This window comes from Anomaloglossus baeobatrachus, chromosome 4 (assembly GCF_048569485.1).
Source record: "Anomaloglossus baeobatrachus isolate aAnoBae1 chromosome 4, aAnoBae1.hap1, whole genome shotgun sequence".
NCBI lineage: Eukaryota > Metazoa > Chordata > Amphibia > Anura > Aromobatidae > Anomaloglossus > Anomaloglossus baeobatrachus.
Window position 1 is genome coordinate 267,867,536 of NC_134356.1, and position 25,529 is coordinate 267,893,064.

Sequence of the window (25,529 nt, forward strand, 5' to 3'; positions counted from 1 at the left end):
TTAAATGAAAAATAAAAGAAAAACAAAAATAAAGTCCAACTACGCCACTCGCGGTTTGCGGCCAGGGATGATTGGGCTGCCGCTGCGGGTTCCCACTGGGGATGATGGATGGGGGCAGTGTAGATGGTGGAGCCCTCCGCGAGCATGGCTTTTCCCCAGGGGTAGGTGAAGGGTTAACATGGAGGCGCAGCTCCATAAGTCATTCTGGACAGGGAGAGCAGTTTGATTGTCTTTACTTACTGGCTTCACACCCTGGGGACGTACTGGATCCCAGGTGTGCCCGTGTCCCTGATGGCTGTGCCAGCCAACCTGGTACCAATCTCCACCTTTGCACTCTGGTGCATGTGGGTCCTCCCTGGCATGGAGCACTTGGAGGCCCTCCTGGTGTCTGGGTCCTGCCGCAGGCAGCTTGGACTATTTCAGGGTATATGTCCTGGTCCTCCCTTTGCTGCTGATGCCTTGGACGTTAGTGGTGGCAGATAAGTCCTGGAAACCCACCCGCCTGGCAGAGCTAACAGATGGCTTGAAGTCCTGGTCTGTTCTGGGATCTGCAACCCGTGCGTGCAAAGTATTATTATTATTTATTATTATAGCGCCATAAATTCCATGGCGCTTTACATGTGAAAGGGATGTACATAATAGGGACAAGTACAATAATCTGTACAATAAAGTACTGTGAGCCCTGCATGTCCACCCCACAGGATCCCTCTGTCCTTGGCGCTTGCTCTCTCGCTCTCCAGCTACTTTCCTCCTCTGAGTGGCTGTTCTTTCTACTCAGGTCTTTGTAGAGTCTTTGCTACTTTCAGTGTGTCTCAAGATTCCTTGGTCTGTCTTGACACCTGTCCTTTTACTACGCCCAATTCTCTCCTCACTCCTTCCTCCTTCACTTCCTTTCTCTGACTACCTACTAACACTTCCTAGGTCACTCTCTCCTCCCCCAGGTCTGGTCCCTCCCTTCCCAGTTGGATGCCTGTTACCTCACAGTGACCAGCCCTGTCACCTGGTCTAAGGGGGGTCTCCCACCCTGGTTGTTAGTGTAAATGTGCTGGTGTGCTGGTGTGCTGGTGTGCTGGTGTGTGTGTGTGTGTGTGTGTGTAATGACCGCCACAGTTATGTAGGACGTGATCTGTTACCTTGTTGTTACCTTATTTTTGACACCTGGTTACCGCAGAGGCGTCACATATGCACACCTGTATACTCTGTTTATATGCCCAATAACTTTGGACCTTCCCAGCCTGATAATACCGTACCAGCTCACAGCTGTCTGCTGTACTGTTGCTAGTTACCAAAAATGGGGGGACCCCCACGTAGTTTTTGTTCATTTATTTATATTCATTAGGATAATACAAAACTGGACAATAAGCTCCACATTTCCGGCACTAAAGGGTGCAATTTTATAATGTCTTGTGTGGTTGTGTTTATCTATCTATCTATCTATCTATCTATCTATCTATTTATCTATCTATCTATTATATTTGCACATCTTTAATATAAAAATCAGTAACTTCTTGAATGCATTTAAGTCTGGTCTGTGTCACATGGACGGCACATGTATGTCATCCGTGTGCTGTATGTGTTTACATAATCACAAATATAAATGGGTTTGTGTGATCCGTGCTGCTATGAAGAGACGGACATGTAAGCAGCAGCATAGATTATATTGGTGACGTGTGTCACATACTGGACACGCTGACGTGTGAAGGGGCTTGCACATGTGCACTGCTGCTTCCTCTGTAATGAGGCTCTGCCCCTTCCCGTGACATCACTGATAGGAGCAGCTCCAGTCTATAGGGCCATGTGCTGAGCTGGGTGTTGTGTAGGGCAGGCTGCAGACAGAGCCCTGGGGTCTGTATGGCATAGTTAGAGGTACTCTGATGCCATGAGCTGGAGGGCTGTGCACTGTCAGGCAGAAGTGTCTGCTTACACCTGACTTCCAGCAGCTCATCCATGTACCAATCCTTGTAGTAACCCTCAGATTTTTGCTTCCAGCCTGCAGAATGCTCCCCACTCCCGTGTACTCGCATGTTGGCCGAGGAGAATTTACTGAAGTGTATGACCCGGCTGAGGACACTTTTCTTTTAATTGATGCCTTGGAAAAGGAGGCTGAGGAACTGAAATCTGGGTAATGCAAGCACTAACCTCATTTGTGTAGAACTGCTGCGCCAAATAACTACTCAGTGGATTTACTGTTTGTTGTCCATAACAACCAATTATAGTGCGGTTTTCATTTTTCATGACCGCAATATAAAATATAAACGGTACTCTTTTTGGTTGCTATGGGCAACCCCCCCACCCCCCCCTCTCTTCCATTTAAGCATTGCATGCCACAGCACAGGGCCCATCCTTTGAGGACTATCATCCTGTATGCTGAAAGGCTGTTTTACCTTTCACGATCATCTGCTGGAGAACTGTCACCGTCAGCTGAGGCAGCTCATGCCTTACTACGCTGATGCCGTGTTGGCAGGCGTGTATTCCACAGTCTGTGTGCTGGCCACAGTGCTATGTCTCCTGACCAAACATATGTGTCTATGATGAGGCTGTAAGTTCGGGACGGGGGAACCTGCGGTCAGTCTGGGCATTGTGGTACATATACACACACATTGAAACATGTCCATGTAAACCCAGCCGAAAGCCAGAATCATACAGATGGTGAATAATGGCTGTATACTTGCTGCAATGCCTGGACTGTCAATGGGTCCCTTGAGCTGAAATTACTGCCTCATAGATATGAATTTGGGAAACCCATGGTTAGTCCAGGTATTGTGTCCCATATACTGAACGTGAAATACAGCTGTGTGAGCCCGGCCTTAGGCCTCATCCACGTGATGAGTCAGTATTTTGCATCTGCCTTTCCTTTAAAATTTCGGTTACTCGGGCTATCATCCTAGTCCCACTCCATGAAGGCTGTTTTTGTAAAATGCAAAATAAGACAGCACACGTCTATCATAACGGGAACTGCTGCTATAGAACTACTCTTTGGCTGACAGGAAGGCAGGTGGCCCAAAACTGGGGACCACAACACCCCCCCCCCTTCCCTCCATGATGTTGTTATGCACATGGACAGGGGTCATGGTCCGGCAGATGGCCAATTATGGCTTGGTACAAAATGGAGATGTACAAAGTAGTGATGAACGAGCACTACCAGATCTTCCAGAAAGATGCTCGCGTTTCCCATTGACTTCTGTTATGCTCGAGTACTTGAGTTGCGCCCATTTGAGCATCTAACTGTTCGTTCCCGAGCACCCGAGCATGGTAGTGCTCAATAATCACTACTCAAACTATTGTATATGCATTTATTGGGAATTTAATTTTCTCCATATGGCAACACACTACCTGCACTCCTTTTTACTTCCCTTTTTTACCTGTTATTTACGACTTTACCTAAAAAAAAATAAATCAAAACACTGAGTAAAGAGAGAAAGCAGTATGAAGGTGCATGAAAAAAGAGGCACTGTGTAGCGCCCCTGAAATCCTCAGTGTGGTAAAGGTTCTGCATCCCCACCAGGATGCAGGGCCTATCCCCTTAGGGACCCAGAACACCAAAAACCCAGGTAATCCCAGTTTTCCCCAACAATCCCCCATACAATGGTACCCAGCTAGGGTGAGACCATTGGATAGCCGCCTAGAGGTGGAGCCAATCCGGTCCACTAGTGGGAGGGGCGGACTGTGGAGAGGAGTCAGCTGAGTGTCAGACAGGCAAGGAGTGAAGGTGGAAGCAAAGTGACGTCCTGACTCGGGTTGACAGTGACCTGGTACCTAGGAGAGGTGGTTGCTGGTGGAATGGTCCTGGAACTACGCACCGACAAGGTATAGGACCCTAGGACAGGAAAGAGCTTAAAGCCGACCTGTTAACACCTGCACAGTGAGGGGACCATCAAGGACCTTGCTGACCCTAAAAATCTGGACTCCGTAGCAAAGGGATAACCAGGGACAGGACTAGACTCCAACCACAAAGGGTTCTACCATCAAGTGGACAGAAGTGAACAAACCACAAAACGGGGACCCCCAGTTGATCTACACCATGGGGACCCATTTACGAGAGACAGGTGCAGGGGAAGAAGGTACCAGCTTACTACACTGGGATAAAGGGGACCTGAAGGTGAAACCAGCCGGCCTCGGGTAACCTGTTACCAGTGAGTAAAAACCAGTTGCACTATACCTCTATGTGGACTACCTTCTTCCGACGCCTGTCACAACGTCCATCCTCTGGGGCCCAGCCCTGCTTGCGGAGGGCCTACCATCCAGGCTGCAATTGCCACCTGCCCTAGTAGTTACATTCTGCAGCTCCACATACAGTATATTTAGCCGCAACACCGCAAGTGGCGTCACGTATAAATACTAACCTAAATCCCCTGTTAATACACCCCATTACAAAAAGGGCCCAGGGCACGGAACTGGGCAACGGCCACCACCGTGACATTCCCAAGAGAGACACTGCCCGGGACAGAGTACCCCATATCCCTGGGCGCGACAACTGCGTAACAGAATAAGACCTCGTTCAGACATCCATCTTTTTCCTGTACAAAAAAAAGTGTGGTCTGAGTGTCACAGCTTTTCTTGTTAGTGGTAAAAAATGTTTTCATCCTTCACCTATTTGACTGTGAAAATCGGACGGCATTCTGATGTGTTTTCCCTTCCTATTTTGATCCCATTCTTGGATCAAAATTGGACTTCTGCGGATTGCTCTGTCTGTGAAAAATTTTGGACATGTGAATGGCCCCATAGACTATCGCAGATACAAGTGCTTTCCGTGGAATCTACGGATAGCTCTCATACGTGAAAATCTGATGTCTGAATCAGTCCTAATGTATTAAAAACTGTAGGCACATACTTATCCAGGTATGATTCTTGAAGATTATATGAAAATAACAAACGTCACTTGTAAATCTATCCTTTTCTGTAACAGATTCCTCTTTTCTTCTATTACAGAGTAGAGATCTGCCTAGAAGTAGGCTGTGGTTCTGGCGTGGTATCCGCATTTGTAGCATCACTTATTGGACCTAATACGTGGTACCTGTAAGTGAATTTTTCCCTGGCTTTGCTTATAATAAATGCATTGTTAAGAGGTACAGGGGTACTCCTAATTCCATACAAAGGTTTATCCAACTATTGGGCATATATCATATAGGTGTCCTAGGAGGTCTTCTGCTGTGGACTTGGGCTGCTTATGTGAACGGCTGCCTGTAATACTACATTAGATGACATATTTACATGGGTAACGTCTGCGTTCCTCCTGGAAAAATGACCTGTTTGTGGACGATTCTGAAACGTGGCTTGAGTGATATAACGTCCTATGGCCGTGTTGTCAAACTATGCAGGAGTCAGTGTTCATAGTGATAACATAACTATAGACCCCATGGCCCATGGGGGAAATGTCCAAACTCTGGTCCATTCTTTTAGTATTGGACTTGCATGCAGGCCCTGACCCATGAGGCTTCTTTCATTAATTTTGGGTCAGATTTACTAACACTGTCTAATTTTTACACAGTGGACATTCAGTTAGAAAAAAGTGTCCAAGGCCTCAGACTTCCGCGTTGCAGCCTTTTTGTTTTCTCATGGATATACCACGTGTCCATTATACTTCTATGGTGCTGCTATTCGCATGTCTGTGTTTTTTTTTTTTTTTTTTTTGTTTTTTTTTCATGGATCGTGTGTCACAGAGACATGTCTATTCTTTTGGATGACCAGGGTCAACACAAGATGACACCAGCACAATTTTTATTTTTCTCTTAGGCCGGCGTCACACTTGCGATTGAAAAATGGGTCCGATTCTCATGCCAGAAAGTATGAATTTTTTTTTCTCACTTTTGATCTGTGTGCTGTCTGTGTGCAGTCCGTTTTTTTTTCCATCAGCAGCGCTTACTCATTTACAGTCATGTACAGGAGCATTTACAGTGCTCTCTACTACATGATAGAAATTGTACTGAGAAAAACGGATGTCGCTAGGTAGGTCCGTGTGCCGTCCATGTGACATCCTTTTTTTTTTTTTTTTTTTCTTGCACCCATAGACTAGCATTGGAGAGTCTCGCACGAGAAACTTTAGAAATCGCAACATGCTGTGTGGTTGTTTTTTTTTTTTTTTTGTTTGTTTTTGCCTCCCCCCCCCAGTCTAATTTAGGCTGAGAATGAACTTTGCGTTTTTACCTGCGTTTCTGCAGCGTTTTGAGCTGCAGCGTTTTCATGACAAAATGCATGTGTTTTGGTTTTCCATGATGGTCAATGGAAAATGATGATTTCCAGACCGCACTTTGTGTTTTGAAACGCTGCGTTTAATTTGCATATTTTGTGGCAAAAAACATGCGTTCAAAGAAGCAGCATGTCAATTGTTTTTACCATTTTGGGTGCGTTTTGCTAACATTGAAGTCAATGAGAAGTTGCAAAAACCAAGATTCCTTCAAAATCCTGCGTTTTACCTGCTTTTTCAGTGCAGAAAACATGCGTTTTAGACTACCAAAACGCATGCTTTTTGAACATCAAAATAATGATTTGCTATGTCCCTTTACACACACACAAAATCCGACAATTTAAATTTATGAAAAATATGCATTTATTGCTATATTTCCGATAAAATGTATATTAGCGCTATAATTTTATGAATTACATCTATTTTCATTATTTTTCCTATATATATATATATATATATATATATATATATATATATATAATATATAATATATAATTTTTTCTCTTTTTTTTTTCATTCTCTTTGACTGTTTAAACTTTTATTTAGCAGTGTCTTGATGTTCAAAACGCATCTATCAAAACGCAGGTGAAAACGCATGTAAACAGTGCTGAAAACGCATCAAAAACGCGGTAAATACGCATGCGTTTTCAGCGCTAAAGTTCAGAAAAAGGCAACTTTGGTCAAATCAATTAAGCCCAAAAGGTGCGTTTTGAATTGCAAGTAGGTGAATGCAAAATGCATTCACAGCCTTAGGCTATGTGCGCACGTTGCGTAATTACATGCAGTTACGCTGTGCTTTGTAGCGCAGCGTAACTGCATGCGTCCTGCGTAATCTATGGAGATTGTGCAGGAGACGTGCGCACGTGGCGTCTTAGAGCGCAGCGCTTCGGCTGCTGCCCGAAGCGCGCGTTCTAAGAAGTTACATGTCACTTCTTTCCTGCGCTTTGCCGGCAGCTCCTGCTCTGTCTATGGCAGGAGCTGCAGGCAGAGCGCATGGAATCGGCTTTTTTTTTTTTTCTCACTACGGACATTTCTGCAGCGATTTGAAGCGCACGTGTGCTCTTCAGATCGCTGCAGAAATTTCTGCAGTGACTGTACGCAACGTGCGCACATAGCTTTAGACTGAGGAAAAAAAAGCAGATCGGAGCTGCCTCTTTGATTAACATTTGGTTCTAGTAAAATGCGAGATTTTCTCACATTGCACTCGTGCGAGTCAATTGCAAGTGTGACGCCGGCCTTACACTGTTTTTGACATTACACTGTTTTTTAAACATGGACGTGTGAATGAGGCATAAGTCACATAATAAATGTGGTGCGGTTTTTGGTGCAAAATATTTTTTCCCAAGAGGTTACAGCTATTGGAAATAATAAACTCCCCAGCCCCCTCGACGTCTCTGCTGCTACTCCATCATCTGGCAGGCTGCAGCGGTGAAGTCAGCATTACACTGCTGCAGCCAATCACTGAGCTGAACGGCTCTGCCGATAAGGACAGCACAAGCCGCTGAGTCCAGTAATTGGCTGTGGCACTGTTAACCTGCCATCACCACTACAGCCTTCACACAATGACCTGCCTCGTGGCAAAGACGCTGCCCTAGACTTGGGGAGGGTGAGTGACAGATGATTATTTTTTATTTTCACCTTTACCTCCTTGAATTGCTTTAAAAATAAAATAAAATAAAAACCCTGAAAGCGGGAAAAGTCCTTTTACGGTACTTTTACATTAGCGTATAAAAAAATCAGTCCCATTCTAATCCAGAAGAGTTGAATGAGTGAAATCCGTTTGGTATTCCTTATGTCATGTGAGTGTGCGATATTATATAATATTTTTTTCTTGCCTAGTGTCCGTATCACATGCATTTTTTTTTTTTCTCAGCAACTATTATTCTACAGACATTTACACAGTTTCATGCTACATTATGGTAATCTATTTGTAAAAATCGGACACCACATGGACATGTCGCCGTGTGGAGCACACGGACACACATGTGCTCCACACGGTCCTTGTCAAAATGCGGACGTGTGCGCAGATCCATTGATTTTAATGGGTATACGTGTGTCTGTGTCTCCAGTATGTGTGAAAACGGACATCACATATATCTGAGACACAGATGTGTGAAGGAGGCCTCATATTGGTCCGAGTACAAACATTTTTTTTTTTCTTTTTTCACTCACATTGCACTAGTCCGTTTTATAAGCCAGACTGAGTAAACCCTTAACTCCTTCACGACCAAGGAAGTACTGGTACGTCATAAATTATGAAGGGGTGATTCCCGCCGACTGCTGCGATGAGCTGGCGGCGTTCCCTGCCCTTGAACAGCAGACATGTGTGGCTAACGGGCACATGTGAATCCGCGATCCACCCGCGCCTGTTAACCCCTTAAATCGCGTTGTCAAAATGTGACAGCTCGATTTAAATGGCTGCCATTGGAGGCCCTGTGACTTGATCATGGGGAGCCGATGGTTGCTATCGTAGCGATGGGTCATGTGTTGACTCCTGTCGCTATCATGGCGTAGTTCCAGTTACAGCTGGCAGAGCAGCGGCTGTAACAGGAGAGCAGCATTTCTGCTGGCCAGTGCTGTGCAGCTCTGATAAACAGAAATGAATCAGCGAATAGACTGCTGATCCTTATAGTCCACTAAGGGGACTAGTAAAATAAAAAAAACCTAAAAGTTCAAATCACCCCCTATTTGCCCCATTGAAGATTAATGGGTTAAAAAAAATGAAATATATACACATATTTGGTATCGCCGCATTCAGAAATGCCCGATCTATCAAAATATAATCTGATCGGTAAATGGCGTAGCAGCAAAAAAATTTCAAACGTCAGAATTATATTCTTTTGGTTGCAAGTTTTGAGCAAAATTCAATAACAGGCGATCAAAAAGTAGCATCTGGGCAAAAAATGGTACCGTTAAAAACTTTAGCTTCAGACTCAATCACTGAGCCATAGATCCCAAAAAATGAGAACTCTAGGGGTTGCAAAAAATAATGCAAAAAGTGCGCCACTTCTTTGGACAAATGTCTGAAAAATTTTTAACCCCTTAGATAAACGTAAACCTATACATGTTTTGTGTCTTTGAACTCGTACCAACCTGAGGAATCACACTGACACATCAGTTTTACCATATAGTGAACACTGTGAATAAAATACCCCCAAAACAATCGGGCAATCGCAATGTTTTTGCAATTTTTCCGCACTTGGATTTTTTTTTTTGCCGTTTTTCCGGTACACTATATGGTAAAACTCATGGTTTCATTTAAAAGTACAACTCGTTCCGCAAAATACAATCCCTTATATGGCAAGATTGATGGGGGAAAAAAAACAGTTACGACTCGGAAAAAGAACAAAAAATGAAAATCGCCCGGGGGTGAAGGGGTTAAAGTAATCTTTGCCTGTCATATTTTAGAAATAAGGAGTCGTTTTTTTTGTTTGTTTTTTTTCTGATTCTTGCTTTGCTTTTGTTTCAGGTGTACGGATATCAATCCTACTGCAGCATTGTGCACAATGGAGACTGCACGTGCCAACTCTGTGCACATTGACCCTGTTATTACTGATTTGGTAATTTAAAAACAAAACAAAAAAACCAGTCCTCCCAACATTATTAATGCCCCCACCCGCATCTGCCTCTTTACTCCCCTCATTGTCCCCCTTTCCAGCTATAAATGCTTTACTTTTCAGCTGTAAGCATGTATTACTGTGCTGTACAAGCAGTGTCAGCCACTCATAAAACAGTTGTAGGCAAAGGCATCTTCATGCAATTCCTCGTTAGTATAGTGGTAAGTATCCCCGCCTGTCACGCGGGAGACCGGGGTTCGATTCCCCGACGGGGAGGCAAAATTTTTTTTTTTTTATATTAAAGTTGCACAGACATTACAAGGCAATATACTGTATATTGCTTCTATAATGCGCTACAGGCTTCTTTGCATTTGAGGGGCTTTGCTTGCACGCCATGGGAGAACATCTGCCTGGATAATTATCAGGAGACTATAGATTGCTAAAACAGCGCCCCCTAGTGGTCAGATCAGCAAAATAACATTTGAGCCCTGAATTGTATATTTGAATCTGGAAAAGTGGGATTTTTTTTATTTACAATTCTGTAAAATATTACAGATTTATTTTAGATTTAATGAGTATTTGCTGTTAATTATGACTATATCAGCAAGTGACTGAGAAGCTCTATTACTATGAAGTTTTTTGCATTTGTACCTCAATGTATTGATGGCTGCTTATTATGTAATTGCTGTATATCCATAGCTTTATTGAATTGCTGTGTTGTATGTATGTATGTATGTATGTATGTATATATGTATGTATATGTGTGTTATTTATTCTAAGCACTCAGTTATCCTCTTCCCTGGTGATGTCTCCCCTCTTCCACCACAACATTTACCAAGTACATAAGGAATAACTTATCGGCTAATTTATGGAGCGCTAGTGGTCCGACCACTGGGACCCCCACTGTTCCCAAGAAGGAGCCCTGTCTGAATAATCAGCTCCATTAATCCTCTTGGGGCCTGTTGGAGCTTTGTGATGGCTAGTGAAGGATTTCTTCATCTTGGTGTATCTGTATGTAGGAATAGTGTTTTGTTGTTTTGGACGCTTCACCAGTTTTTTATCTCCATGTAGACATTTTTAGTCTGTATTGAGTTTGTACTTCTCCCTTAGGTTTAGGTCTTCCACTGATGCACCCTCTCTCCCTCTGGTTTGCCAACATAATGGGTATATGCTATTATTGCAGGTCAGTGGATTACTGCCACGATTACAAGGACACATTGACCTTCTTCTCTTTAACCCTCCTTATGTGGTGACCCCTTCCGAGGAGGTATGTTTTGTCCGAATATACTAATAGATGGAAATAAAACAGGTTATGAGTTAGAATGCTTCATTACATTGATCGTCATCATCGAGCACAATGGGGCAGATTTGTTAAAACTGATGAAATGTAAGACAGCCAGTCAGTGCAGCTTTCATGCTTCCAAAGCGAGCTACAACATGAAAGCTGTGTTCTGATAGGTTGAGCTGTCAGTCATTTGGATCCCACCAATACTGATAATATCACAACATAGATGATGGGAAAATAAGTTAAAATGTTCTTGTGATCTCATTCATACATAATATCGTCCACCAGGGAGGTTTGCCTTGGGCTCCTTCTGCTAACCCAACCCAACTCTCCTCCTCATTGACGTTTCTAGCACCCTCTGATGCACATTAATTCATATTTTGTTCTAAGAATACAGCTTTTTATTGAAATAATTTAATTTCATCTTTATTTTCTAGGTAGGAAATAATGGAATAGAGGCAGCCTGGGCAGGAGGTAAAAATGGTCGTGAAGTTATAGATCGGTTTCTTCCTCTGGTTCCTGAGCTCCTGTCTTCAAATGGCTTGTTCTACTTACTTGTTCTGAAAGAGAACAATGCTGGTGAGATCTAGCATGTTCCATTACCCTGTAGGCCTTTTTTCCGTCGCCTTCATTGGTGGAATATATGCCGTAAATGGACAACAGTAAAGTATGGTTAATTCGGCACATATTTCTACATAGATCCTTTGCTGGATTAGTAGGAAACCAACTTCATGATTTGGCGCCTGCATGTTATCTTTGGTGGTCAATAAGTAGGTCGTAGAAGTAGTATATGCTCACCCTGAGATTTTTACCTGGATTTTTCGGTCATAAAATTATGACACTGAAATTGAGTAAATTGTGACAACTGTGTATGGTGGGATTTTTTTTCCCACTTCTATTTAAAGGGGTTGTCCACTTTTCAGACAATCCCCTTCTCAATCTGTATGTTTCCCCCATTTAAAATAACAACACCTATACTACACTATCTGCGCTTTTCTGGTGGTGATTACGTAACACGAGTCCTGCGGCCAATAAGCTCCCACTTCACTCTCCTTGCTTTCGGACGCATAGTTACATCCGTAGGGAAAGAGCAGGAAGGCTCACTTCTTCTGGGTGTAAGTCACTTGTCCTAAGGCAGGGTGAGTGAAGTGACCAAAGGACTCGCGTGGCGTAAGACTGTTACACAATTGCCTGGAGAGCGTGTCGACACCATCAGAACGACACCAGAGAGGAGTACGAGAATTATTATTTTAAAAGGGGGAAATCTACAAATTAAGTAGGATTTGTCCGAATAATGGACAACCCCTTTAATTTCTATAGCAATTTTGGCAGGGATTGACATGTCTTTCCTACCGCACTATGAACCTTATGGTCCCGTTTTTCCTTTGAAATGAATTGGGAGTTTATTGTAGAATCCATGGAAAGAACCTTCTTGTAAAAATACTCCCGACTTTTCTTTTTGGTCTCTGGGCCAATGAGATGTGATATTTTTATTTTTTTTCTACTGTATATACATAATGTGCTATTGGCTGTGGCCCGGCCATGGCACTTATTACTCATATTGGCCACATGACCACACTATACCTAATCTGTCCTCTAGACTTCCTGTAAATGCCGGCTATCCAGATTATCTGACCAGTAATATACATGAAACCTGCTTTCATCTGTTTAGCAGACTGCTCACTATGTTTTCACTTTCAGATGACATCGTGGGGAAAATGACTTCATATGGATTACACGGGTCCAAGGTGCTGAGTAGACAAGCAGGAAGAGAGCATCTTACAGTGTTAAAATTCTGGAGATCTACAGATTGACGTTGATCACAGTGCCCTGCTGTTGATGAATATAGAATCAAACACTGTTCACATTACATGAATACCACGGACAGTGAAAAGACAGTGCGGCTTGATGGTCTATGAGGATGCAACTTGTTCATTCTCAGTGAGCTGAACAGTGGTATTCTCATGGTGAATCTTAACGTTAATGACTCATGGAACATATGGAGAAAGGACCAGTCTCCATAATCACAGGACCAGAATTCTAGAAATGTACTACTTGGATACAGATGTCAGTAGAATTTAGAAATATGTGTTTGGAGTCTTGTAGTTACTTCGAAACCTTCCTTGAACTTAAAGGACTTTCATAAAGTCCAGCTGTTTTGGCTTATAAAAATGGCCATATAAGCAGAACTTGCCAGCTAAAGCTCCAGCGCCTTCTTTCCATTGCTGCCCTCTGTTCGCTGCTCATATGTGATCACTGCAGCCAATCACCATCTGCTTTGGCTTCAGCCCTATGGTTGGCTACAGTGGTCACATGATGTAGAGGCGATGTCTCTGCCGTGGCCCTGTTAGCCTGAGCAGTATTGTCCTAATTTTGTTATGACCCTTTGAGATGTCGTACACTACCTGGACAGCTCCTTATGTAATGTAATTCCCCTTGTAAAATAAAAATATAACAGATACTCACTTCCCGCTTCGATGCTGTTCCAGCAACGTCTGTCAAGGTCCACATGGTATTGTTATGCCACATGAGCTTTGCAGCCAATCGTCGATTTCTATTGGGCTTTGGTTGTCTCACTTCCCTCTGACGAATGTAGATGAAGTGAAAGCACATCAGCCTAATAACGACCACTGATTGGCTGCAGGGCTCATGTAGCATAAAAATGTCATGGAAGATCCGACAATGCTGGAACAGTGTTGGTGCAGGAGGTGAGTATCCTGTATGTTTATATGTATTTTTCAAAGTAGACTAGCTCATTTGAATTGGGGTTGTTCAGGTAGTGGACAACCCCTCTAAAGGTGGTATTCAGCATGTAGCTGTATTAAAAGACTGATTTTGATCCGGATCCGTAATGAATTCAAGGTGAAATCCCCATATTTTACATGTGGATTTCACTTCCATTATAAATGGTGAAATGTGAAGAAGTCATTTCTAAAACATAACGAGCATGCTGAGGGCTGGAAAACTCCATCCATATGTATTGTACTGGCAGGATTAGGCCATGCATGCGCACGCACGCACGCACGCACGCACGCACACATTGAGTATTTGGTGACTTTTTTTTTACCTCAATGTTTATAAGACAAAACTAGGAGTGGGTGAATAACACAGAAGTGTTTGACGTGTTTCTATTATACTTTTCCTCTGATTGTCTCACTCCTGGTTTTTTGGCTTATAAATACTGAGGTAAAAAACTCCCCAAATACTCAGCATGAGCACGGGGCCTTAGGGCATGTGCCCACGGTCAGGGTTTGGATATGTACCGCCCCGCGGGCTCGGCGGCGACCACCGAGCCGCTCGGATCCGTGCTCGCACTGCGGGTGGTTGCTCAAGCCTCTCACGGACCCGGGGGTCACGTCACTCTGCAAGGGAGTTGGCGCTACCCGCGGGGATGTGGGGTGATAGTTCGTGACGCCACACACGGGTTGTGGTGATCGTGGACACCACTGTTGCTGTGAAGGTGTGGGGGCCCCCGGGAGCGATGTAGTAGCGCAGCTAGGTGTTGACCACTCCTTGGGTAGGGGATGTTGGTCGCGGGGTCCGGTGGGCCGACGCCCGGGTGCAGGGTGTAAGGTTGCGGTGCAGCGCCTGATGGCACTGGTGTACTCACTCTGACACAAGACACTGGAGTCACTGGTAAACCAAACGGAGTGATGAACAGGGCCCACAGCCGGCTGCAGCTTTTCCCAGGTTAGGTTGGTAATGTCCGCCTTTCTCCTGCACCTTTTGTATGTGAATCTTGACTCCCGTGCCTAAGCACCGGTAGTCCGCTCCCTGGCGTGTATCTGTCGTAGGAGCCTGTTTGCCCGCAGACGCTGGCCCTTTGGATCTCTGGCCCTTGGCGGTGGCACTTATCCGGAATGGTTGGGCTGTTGCCTTCAATCGGGACTTGGGTGGGAATGAACCCCTGAGGTCCAGACCGCAATCAGTTAATTTGACTATGGTGGTGGCTTCTAGCCTCGTTCGGGGTCTGAGTACCCTGCCTGGTGCTCCAGTATCCAGTTGGCTCCCCGGTTCGGTTCCGGCGGGCCACTACCCTGTCCCGGTCCCTTACGGTTCCACCGGTCGTCTTCCCGGTCTCCTGCAGGCGGCCACTACCGTCTGCCTCCTTGCCAATAGTGACTGGGCTCCAACCCAGCCACCGGAGTAGTCTTTGGCAAGCCTGAGCACAGGTCTGCTTCTGGACACAACCTCCCTCCTTCACGGTCAAAACCACTCTCTCTACTCACTTGAACTTGACTACTAGGTTCCCGCCTCCAGGCCTGTGAACTCCTTGGTGGGTGGAGCCAACCGCCTGGCTCCACCCCCCCTGGTGTGGACATCAAGCCTGGAGGGTGGTGACAAAGCTTTTAGTTTGACTGCTGTTACCTAACTGGGAAGGGGGTGTGTAGTGTTGTGTCTACCTGGGACGACCTGGATAGTTCAGGGCGTCACAGATGCAGCATGCTTCAGCTGCGTCCAACGCTGTGTTGCACTACAAGCACAGTGGATGGGATTTCTAGAAATCCCATGCCAAAATAGGCTTCTGTGTTGTTGTGTGTTTTTTTTTTTTTTTCTGCAGCAGACACTGACCCGTGGTGTGTCTTTCTGAGCCGCAGCATGTCAATTATTTGATGCAGAGTCGCAAGCTTCCTCTGTAGGGAAAACAGAAGAAAGAGACCGCAGCGCCCTGACCTCTGATCGTGGGCATGGTCAGCTGCGGCCTTCTGCGACAGAGACTCCCGGCCCTACAAATCAGGACCTGCACTGTCCAGGATGCAGCAGGTCCTGATCATGGGCATGTACCCTTAGGCTGTGTGCCCACGCTGCATTTTTGCAGCATTTTTTCATGCGTCGTTTTTTTCTTGCAGATTTTAATCAATACTGCAGAGAAAAACGCATCACAGCAATGTCTGAGAATCCTGACTTGCTGTGCACATGTTGCAGCTTTTAGAGCAGAAGAGATCTGCAGCATGTCAATTTTTTTTTTTCGGCATTTTTCCTACATCTGATCACTGATCCACTGCAGTGGTCGTGCTTGATCATTGCAATTGATTAAATCTGTCAGTGCTGTATTTGCAGCTCTGATACTTTGCCTCACACACCATGTATCTGGCGATTGATAGCTCAATAATGCAGGGACATCATGGTGACGACCCAGGGTTGACATGGCAGCGATCGGGTCCCTGTGATTACATTACAGAGACCCTATCGCCAGGGAAATCATGCCTCCTGAATGGTGCAATCGCATTGATCGCTGCATCCAGGAGGTTAAACTTCGGGGAGCTGCGTGTGTGTGGAGCCCCTGAGGCTTCAGTCACCACAGGGTCCTGCACCTTATTTAAGGTGCAGTATTCATCTCGGGTAAGGAGGGGGTTAATCACCGGTGTTTCCACACTTCATTTCACAAACGGCTTAGCAGTCTTCTCACTGGGGAGCTGAACTAGGGTAGGCTGCGGGGTGGTCATCACAAGGCATGGGACTTTCCCGGTCCCTAGGATAACCACCTAGGAGGGGGCATTACTTTGGGGTAGAAGTAGGAGCAACCACACACTCTCGACAATAAAGTCGGAACTACAGTTCTAGCGACACAACACCATTTTCTTCTCTTCTTTCACGGGGCCTGAGGCTTGGAGCAGAACACTCAGCCTGGGTTCCCCACTCCTGGAGGGACATCTCTTAGGATAAATACCGGTGGCTACCTCTAACTTAACTGGGATTGGCTGGAGCCCACCACGGCGGTGACCGGTACCTCCCGGGCAATCTAAAAACAGTGAGTAAACTACCTGGAGCCGCAGCAGCTAACTCAGCTTTTTGATTGGTGGCGCCAACGGCCACTACTACTCCCCTCATCATTCTCCCCGGGGCCCGCTCCACCTGTGGGGAGCAGAACCATCCTTGCTCCTACAAACATCTGCCCCGGAGAACAGCAACAGCGGTTAATCCCTGGCCGCGTACCGCAGATGACATCACGAGATAATCACCCTCAGGGTCACTACTACCCTGGTCCTCTCCATCCCATCCACCCCTTCCGTGGACACCGCGGGGTCACGAAACCGGGCAGGCCATACGTGACATCCCCCGACCCCACACTGACCCGGTGACGAGTATCCCCCCCCCCCCCTCTCCCCGGCGACGAGTATCCCCTCCCCGGCCCCGTGGGGTGCTCCATGTGCATGCAGCAGCAATAGCAGGGGTACAGCGCCTGACCCCCATGATCGCCATTACTGAAAAAAAAAACAACAAAAGAGTGATGAACTAATTTTTTTTCTGCTGCGTTTTTTCCTGCCAAAACATGCCATTTTGTGTACAGAAAATATGCACATAAATCTGCTACATGGGTACATAACCTCAATGTGGAAGCTAGCCAAATGTTGTCTTTGTTTTTTTTTTAATTATTTGTCATATTAAATTTTGAGCTAAAACTATTTTCATCCTGTGTTTGTACCTTTTTAATTTAAAATGTGCCTTGAGGGTTGTAGGAATAAACAGGAGCCAGGCCTCTTCATACAAAGAGTTAATCAAAATCTGTAATGCAACTGTGTTAGACCCCCTTCACACATGTACATCAAAACCCACCTGTGACACGTTCTGTTTTCTCTGTGTGTACATGTGTCGTCTGTGTGACACATACCAGAGAGAAAAAAAAAACGCTTTATGTATTTAAAGATGTGCAAAAATAGAGATGGATAGATGATTTATTGGGGGAGGGGATGGTAAGAGAGATTTTACAACTGTTAACCAAATAAATAATTAAAAGAAAGAAAAAAAAAAAAGAGGTGGGGTCCCCCATTTTTGATAACCGGCAAAGGTAAAGCTGATATCAGGCTGGGAAGGCCCATGGTCATTGGGCCTTTCCCAGCCTAAAAATACCAGAAGTGGCACATCCAATTAGATGGCTCTTCCCAATTGCCCTGGTGCGGTGTCAATCTGGGTAATGGTAGCTGAGGTTGATGTTAGCTGTGTAGTGTCAGCTGGCATCAAGACCTGGTGTTAGTAATGGAGAGGCGTCCATCAGACACCTCCCTTACTAATACAGCAAATTAAATGAAACACACACACACACACACACACACACACACACTTTATTTGAAAAACAATCCCCAGCTTTTTACATAGTTCATCAATTTATTTTAAAAAAAAAAAAAAAGTGATTCCGTTGTAGTCCTCAAATGGAAATCTAGAAGACATAAAAAGCGAGAAATTAAAACACAAGTGTCCCTCGTTCACCAGTTTGTTAGATTATGTAGATCAAAGGTTAGTGCCATAGCTTGAGTCCGATGGGCCCATGGTGCAAAATTCGGGCCTTCCTCAGCATATTGGTCAGATGTATGGGCCCTTGTAGCATTCTGGTAAATATGTCTCCCATGCTTTGTAGATATGTCTCCGATCCTGGTATGTATGTCCTCATCCTAGTATCTCTGTCCTCATCCTGGGCTTATCCTGATATGTATGACCCCATCCTTGTATATATGTCCCCCATCTTGGTATGTATATCCCATCCTGGTATATATGTTCTCATCCAGGACCCATCCTGGTATATCTGTCCTCATCCTGGGCCCATCCTGCTATGAATGTCCTATCCTGGTATATATGTCCTTATCCTGAGTCCATCTTGCTTTATAGAGTCTCTGTTCTAACACATAAAAAAATCCTATATTACTCCCCTCCCTCCACTGCCATGCCATGTGGCATACTCTGTAGCCAGCGCATTGTGGCCAAAAGCGGACATCGGCGTGTGTGCCATTGCACTCCCAGTCACAAGCATGCCGACGTCAGCTGTAGACCGCTTCTTGAGTTTTTATTGCAGCGTAGGAACCTGATGGGTCTCTGTCTTGCAATGCATTTCAGCTGTATGTACGCCCTCAGACACACAACCAGCTAAAGTAGGCGCTGTGGTCAGTGGGCATCCTGTAGCCTTGGGCCTGGCCACGACCTCTTCAACCTTGATTGTTACGCAGCTGTCAGAATGAGGCTCCATAGATTTTGAACAGCAGCCACTTCCAGCGCACGATGTATCCTGCAAGACCTGATCAATATGATGAGTGGTGACATCAGGAATGTCATCACTCCGATGTGCGGTGACGTCAGGAACATCCTGACCTCACCAATCTTCTCAGTCGCCAGGTCTCACAGGGCGCAGTGTAGGCTGGGAGTGGCTACTGCTCAAAGTCTATGGAGCCTCAACTAGTTTTAAATTAGGTTATTTCCGTTTTGCTCTAAACTTTAACTGGATAAAGCATTATATCAATTGTACATGGAAGCATTTTACTTTATAAAATTACAATTTTAAATAAGCACCCAAAATATCTGACATATACACATTTAACAATGTGCACTGTGCACGACAGGCTTGTATAAGCTGAGTTGCACCATTTGTTTCATGAAGCAGAGTGGCGCAGCGGAAGCGTGCTGGGCCCATAACCCAGAGGTCGATGGATCGAAACCATCCTCTGCTAGTAACTATTTTTTTTTTTTTAAATATATATTTCTTTGCTTTTTTAAACTAAATTAATGATATATCTATATATTAAGTATACATTGCGTGCATAGATATGAAGATTCTGTAATAATTTAGTAGCACAATCACTGTGGCTGATCGGATGTAATGACATTGCCATTACTGTTTCTGCTTTGCTATAACTACACCCAGGATTTGATTTTCTTTGTCCCCCCCCCAAGATTTATTACAGTTAATCGAAGGTGAATAGAGCAGCAATCATCACTCTCGGCAATAACGGGAATCTACATCTGTAAAATGTCTGCAGTTATTAGTGCTGCAGTGCAGGTCTGCTGCAGATAGGTGGTGCTGTGGGCCCTGACTGTAGTATCATACGGCATAGTGGGCAGAGGGGGAGCAAAGTCAGCAGAGCGGGCACACGGAGGAGACCGACGGCGTCACCGCTCTGTGCGGGAGGCTGCATGGCGGCTGCTGTATGTACAGTGTGCACATGTACCTTCCTGGTGCAGTGCCAGGAGAACCATACTGTAATGAACGGCCAAACGTTAATAGAATGTGTGATAGCTAGAACTGTGTGTACATATAGTAATATATTTTGTGTATACATTTATAGTGTGTATACGTGTGTGCATACATGTGTCTCTATGTATTGTATTATATATATCTCATATAAGCGTGTGTGTACAATATGTGTGTGTGTGTGTGTATATATATATATATATAGTGTGTGTGAATATATAGATATGTGTGTGTGTACACATGTAGTGTGTACATTATATATATATATTTTGTGTATACATGTGTGTGTGTACACACATGTAGTGTGTGTACACATATATAGTGTGTGTATACATGTGTCTCTATGCATTGTATATATATATACACACACACAGTATATATAATTATATATATATATATATATATATATATATATATAGTAGCGTGTCTGTGTATTATATATATGTATCTGTGTGTGTGTGTGTGTGTATATATATATATATATATATATATATATATATGTATACACATATGTATTTATTTGTGTGTGTGTGTGTGTATGTGTATATATAATTTGTGTGTATGTATGTGTATATATAATTTATTTATGTGTTGGTATGTATAGAAAGAATATGACTACAGCGATAACTGGCAGCTTAGACCTGCTTGTATCACTTGATGTTTAGGGCGGATTTCGGCCATAATATGGTTTCTCAGTTTGGCAGCTTCATTATAAGCAAATGTTCGCATTGAAATCGTCTTTGTATATTTTAAAGTAAGGGCTCATGCGCACATACCTGCTGAATATTCTGCAGCGATTTGACAGCACATGTGCGCTTCAAATCGCTGCAGAAACACTGCATAATGGATGCAGTATTTTTGTAGAAAAAAAGCCGATTTCATGCGCTCTGGCTGCTTCCCCCACCATAGACAGAGTGGGAGCTGCATCCATAGCGCACGGAATAATTGACATGATCATTTTATGAATGCACAGATTTGGGTCAAAATGTTAGCACCCAAATCGCTGTGTACATAAAAGCAACGTGCGCACGTCTCATGCACACTCTTCATAGATTGTGCAGGGTACGCCGGACGCATGCATTTACACTGCAGTGCTATACGCAGCGTAAATGCATGTCAGTACGCAACGTGTGCATGAGCCCTTAATCTGCTTCAAAATCCACATAAAAAAACCCCTCTTCAAAACCTGTTGGAATGCTCCTAGTGATACCAATGGGAAATATACAGAAATTAATATAACTAGTTTGGGAGTTTATCTTCCAACAAAGTTTTAGGCTGTGCGCCCACGGGATATTAAACCTGCGGATTTATCTGCGGAAAATCCATGGATTTTCTCGATATTCCAGATTAATCCACAAGTTTCAGCAAGTACAGACACTCCCCATGACACCATCCATGCTGCGGATACGTGCGACTGCGGAACATGCTGCGGGACATAATTGCATAATTGCATGTCAATTATTTCTGCGGAATTACCTGCGGAAATCTCGGCCCTCCACTATGGAGATAGATGCCGGGACTTCCGCAGGTAAGTCACATGAATGTCCGCATGTTTACCGCAGCTATTTCACTGTACTACCGCAGAAAATAGCTTCGGATTCTGGCGAACAGCTGCGGGAAACCTGTGGATGTACCTGCGGATATATCTGCAGGTACAAACTCCCGTGCGCACATAGCCTCAAAGATCCTCATGGATCCATGTGAAGCGTCACATACTAATCATAAGGCTTTTAAAAACATGGAAATCAGAAATGCTCCAAATCCATGTCAGATGGGGAAACCTCATCAAAAAGACGCGCTCACATGACCTTGGCATATAACGCTTCTAATGTGCAGGTGCGTTGGTTAACTGCTGGTGCTGGGTGTCACACCTCCACCAATCAGGTATTGATGACCTATCCTTTAAATAGGCCTTTATTAAAAATGAGTGGCCAAACGCTTTCAATACAAAGGCGCATATTGGTGCGGAATCATTTGATATGCTGCTGCTCGCTGTATGCAAATGTACCGGACTTCCTGTTTGATGACGCTTCCTTTGTGAATAACAGTGCATGCTGAGGTACTCAAACAAGTCGTCATCACTGCCACAACCCCTGCCCCCTCCCTGTAATTAAGTGTCATCAGTGACCTCCGTTTCAGGGGCTATCAAAGGGAATCATGTGACATGTCATGTGATGCATCGGAGTACTGACTGCAGTTGCAAACCCCTGGACAGGATTGGCATGCCTGGCACTGCCCAGTACTACACAGGCAGGAAAGTTGACGAGGAGCAGAAGTGGTAGTGCAGGGTCTGTCAATCACATCAAGGAGGTCATTACTGCAGATACTGAGTCTGCACTAGTCTGGTAAGCGAATACCTCAAGTGACTAGTCCTGGTTCATTTGTATCTGGAAAATATAATGTAGAGACAGAGACCTTGATTATAGCAATGTGTCTCTGGGTTGCTTGCTTTAGTTTTGATAAAATCGCTGTTTTATCTGCAGGAGATCATCACTATATAGAGGGCTAGTAAACCCATTGCTATGTAGCCTTCCATATTCATGAGCTGTGTATAAACCTGCCCCTACCACTGATTGGCAGCTTTCTGTGTACACTGCACATGGGCAGAAAGCTGGCAATCAGTGGTGTGGGCGGGGTTATGCAGAGCTCAGCATTCAGAGAATTGGTAGATCTGTAGCAGATAAAACAGGGATTCTATCAAAACTGCGGAAAGCAGCTCAGTAAGAGATACATCACTGGAATCTCTGTCTTTACATTCTGCTGTCCTCAGGTGGAGTAGCAAAAAAACCCACTAAACTTTCCTCAGATATTATTATATACATAAATAACTACAAAAAATATTGTCGTGTTATATTTGGGATACGCCAAATATACAGACATGATGCCTGATAGGTTAGAAGGATGTAAAGGGGCAATAGAAAGAGCACTTTACTGTACCCATGGTCACCAAGTTTAACTTATGATACCAATACTCCATATGCTATTACATAGGAAGAACGCGATCTGTCTGTAGGGAAAATCTGCTGTGTGAATGTTGAATATGTCCACAGAGAACATTTACATACTTTTTTGACATGGATTTTTGTGGCTGGGAAAAAAAAAAAAGTAAAAGCATACTTCATTCCTGCATTTTTATTTTACCAAGTCTCTGTGTCATTTTTTTTCTGCTTCAGTGGATTCAGTAGCCAAATTTGGAGGGTCTTGAGTCATTTGATGAAAGAATTCATATGTTGCTTCATTGTGGGGAAAAACAGCACCATGGACACTAAGGCTGTGTGCCCACAATCAGGGTTCACAGTTTTGGATGCAGCGCGTTATTGCTACCTCCAAAATACTGCAATGTACAGGACAAGCACAGTGGATAGATTTTTTTTTTTTTTTTACTGCAGCATAAACTGATATGCGGTGCGGCTTCCCGAGCAGCAGCTTGTCAATTTATTGCTGTGGAGCCTCGAGTGTTCTGAGACCAGAGAGTCCACAGCTGTCCAAATCCTGATCGTTGGTACGGGCAGCTGCAGAGAGTACTCTCAGCCCCGCAGGAGAGCTGACACTGTGTCCAGGACGCAGCATCTCCGAACATTGTGCACTTAACAATAGGCCTCATTTAGGTTACTTTCACACATCAGTTTTTTAGCATCAGGCACAATCCGGCAAAAAACAAATAAAACTAATCCGGCACCGGATCCATTTTATTCCCCATTGACTTGTATTAGCGCCGGATTGCCTTGCATTGCATGCGGTGTCCGCTGGATCAGGCGAAATTTCTTCGTCCGGCTGCCGGAAAGGACGCAGCATACAGCGTTTTTTGTCTCCAACAAAAATCGGACCACGCCGGATCCGGCGCTATCCAGCATGTTGTATAATGGAAGCCTATGGGCGCTGGATCCGGTGTCATCCGGCAAAGAACATATTTCAGTGATGAATCTGTTTTTTTTAATCTGAGCATGCTCAGGTGAGATATGAATTTATTTCTGGCCTCTCCCTCCCTGTCTGTCGATCGGTCTCTCCCTCTCAACCCCTCTCATACTCACCGATCACCGACGCGGCGCTGCACGGCTGTCACACTGCTCTGGCGGCTTCTCTTTTGAAAATGCCGGCCGCTCATTATTCCATCTCGTATTCACTGCTTCCCCCGCCCACCAGCGCCTATGATCGGTTGCAGTCAGACCCGCCCCCACGCTAAGTGACAGCTGTCTCACTGCAATCAATCACAGCCACCAGTGAGCGGGTCTATATCGCGCAGTAAAATAAATAAATAAAAAAAAAAACAGCATGCGTCCCCCCCCCCCCCCCCCAATTTTGATACCAGCCAAAGTAAAGCCACACAGCTGAAGGCTGGTATTCTCAGGATGGGGAGCCCCACATTATGGGGAGCCCCCAGCCTAAAAATATCAGGCAGCCGCCCAGAATTGCCGCATCCATTAGATGCGACAATCCCGGGACTCTACCCGGCTCGCCCGAATTGCCCTGGTGCGGTGGCAATCGGGATAAGAAGGAGTTAAGTCCTAGGTTAATCATGGCAGGCGTCTGTGCACCCTCCATGATTAATCTGTAGTGAAAGTAAATAATCACAAACACCAAAAAATCCTTTATTTGAAATAGAAGACAAAAAACACCTTCTTTTTTCACCACTTTATTAAAATCCCCAAATACCCCTCCAGGTCCGATGTAATCCACACGAGTTCCCACGACGCTTTCAGCTCTGCTACATCGGAAGCTGACAGAGAGTGGCCACAGACTATGATGAAGTGAGTTGCGCTGTCAGCAGTGACGTCACTCAGGTAGTGCAGTAGTGCCTGCGTGTGTGGTGATGATGGGGACGGTAGTGCCTGCGTGTGCGCGATGATGATGGGGTCTTTTTTTTTTCTGCTGGATCCGTCGCATCAGTTTTTACACATTCTGCGACGGATCCGTTGCATCAGGCACAAGCCGGATTGTGCCCGACGGCAAAAAAACAGATGTCTGAAAGTATCCTTACACATCAGTATTTATATGCCAAAACCAGGAGCGTCTCCAAAACTCAGAACAGGCATCAATCTTTCAATTATAGTTTTTCTCTTCCACTCCTGGCTTTGACATACAAACACAGATCCAAAAATACTGATGTTTGAATGAGACCTTAGGTCGTGTTTTCGCATTGGAATCAATAGGAAGCTTATTCATGCAATAACCCTGTGTGAACATATCCTTAAGGCCACGTCTCACTAAGCGACATAGCTGCTGAGGCACGACTTTTGTGACGTAACAGCGATCTTGCTAGCGATGTCGCTGTGTGTGACATCCAGCAACGACCTGGCCCCTGCTGTGAGGTCGCCGGTCGTTGCTGAATGTCCTGGACCATTTTTTGGTCATTGCTCTCCCGCTGTGAAGCACACATCGCTGTGTTTGACAGCGAGAGAGCAACGATCTGAATGTGCAGGGAGCCGGCTTCTGCGGACGCTGTTAACCAAGGTACACATCGGGTAACCAAGCAAAGGCTTTGCTTGGTTACCCGATATTTACCTTGGTTACCAGCTTCCGCCGCTTCTAGAAGCCGGGTCCCTG

At 44.8% G+C, this 25,529-nt stretch overlaps 1 protein-coding gene and 1 non-coding gene across 2 annotated transcripts; both read left to right on the forward strand.

The window, feature by feature from the left end:
- Positions 1-1,774: 1,774 nt before the first annotated feature.
- On the forward strand, positions 1,775-17,399 carry HEMK2 (HemK methyltransferase 2, ETF1 glutamine and histone H4 lysine). Its single transcript, XM_075342452.1, has 6 exons — positions 1,775-2,122; positions 4,930-5,016; positions 9,654-9,744; positions 10,925-11,008; positions 11,464-11,605; positions 12,728-17,399. The coding sequence occupies exons 1-6, from the start codon at positions 1,998-2,000 to the stop codon at positions 12,838-12,840; spliced, it is 642 nt and encodes a 213-aa protein (XP_075198567.1). The 5' UTR covers positions 1,775-1,997; the 3' UTR covers positions 12,841-17,399.
- On the forward strand, positions 9,946-10,017 carry TRNAD-GUC (transfer RNA aspartic acid (anticodon GUC)). Its single transcript has one exon. It is a non-coding gene; the product is annotated as a tRNA-Asp (tRNA).
- Positions 17,400-25,529: the final 8,130 nt, after the last annotated feature.

Excerpts from the sequence above, each read along its gene's own strand:
- HEMK2 (XM_075342452.1), top strand. The coding sequence starts at position 1,998 with ATGCTCCCCACTCCCGTGTACTCGCATGTTGGCCGAGGAGAATTTACT. Across the intron at positions 2,123-4,929 it reads GCTGAGGAACTGAAATCTGG|AGTAGAGATCTGCCTAGAAG; the intron begins GTAATGCAAGCA and ends CTTCTATTACAG. Across the intron at positions 9,745-10,924 it reads ACCCTGTTATTACTGATTTG|GTCAGTGGATTACTGCCACG; the intron begins GTAATTTAAAAA and ends CTATTATTGCAG.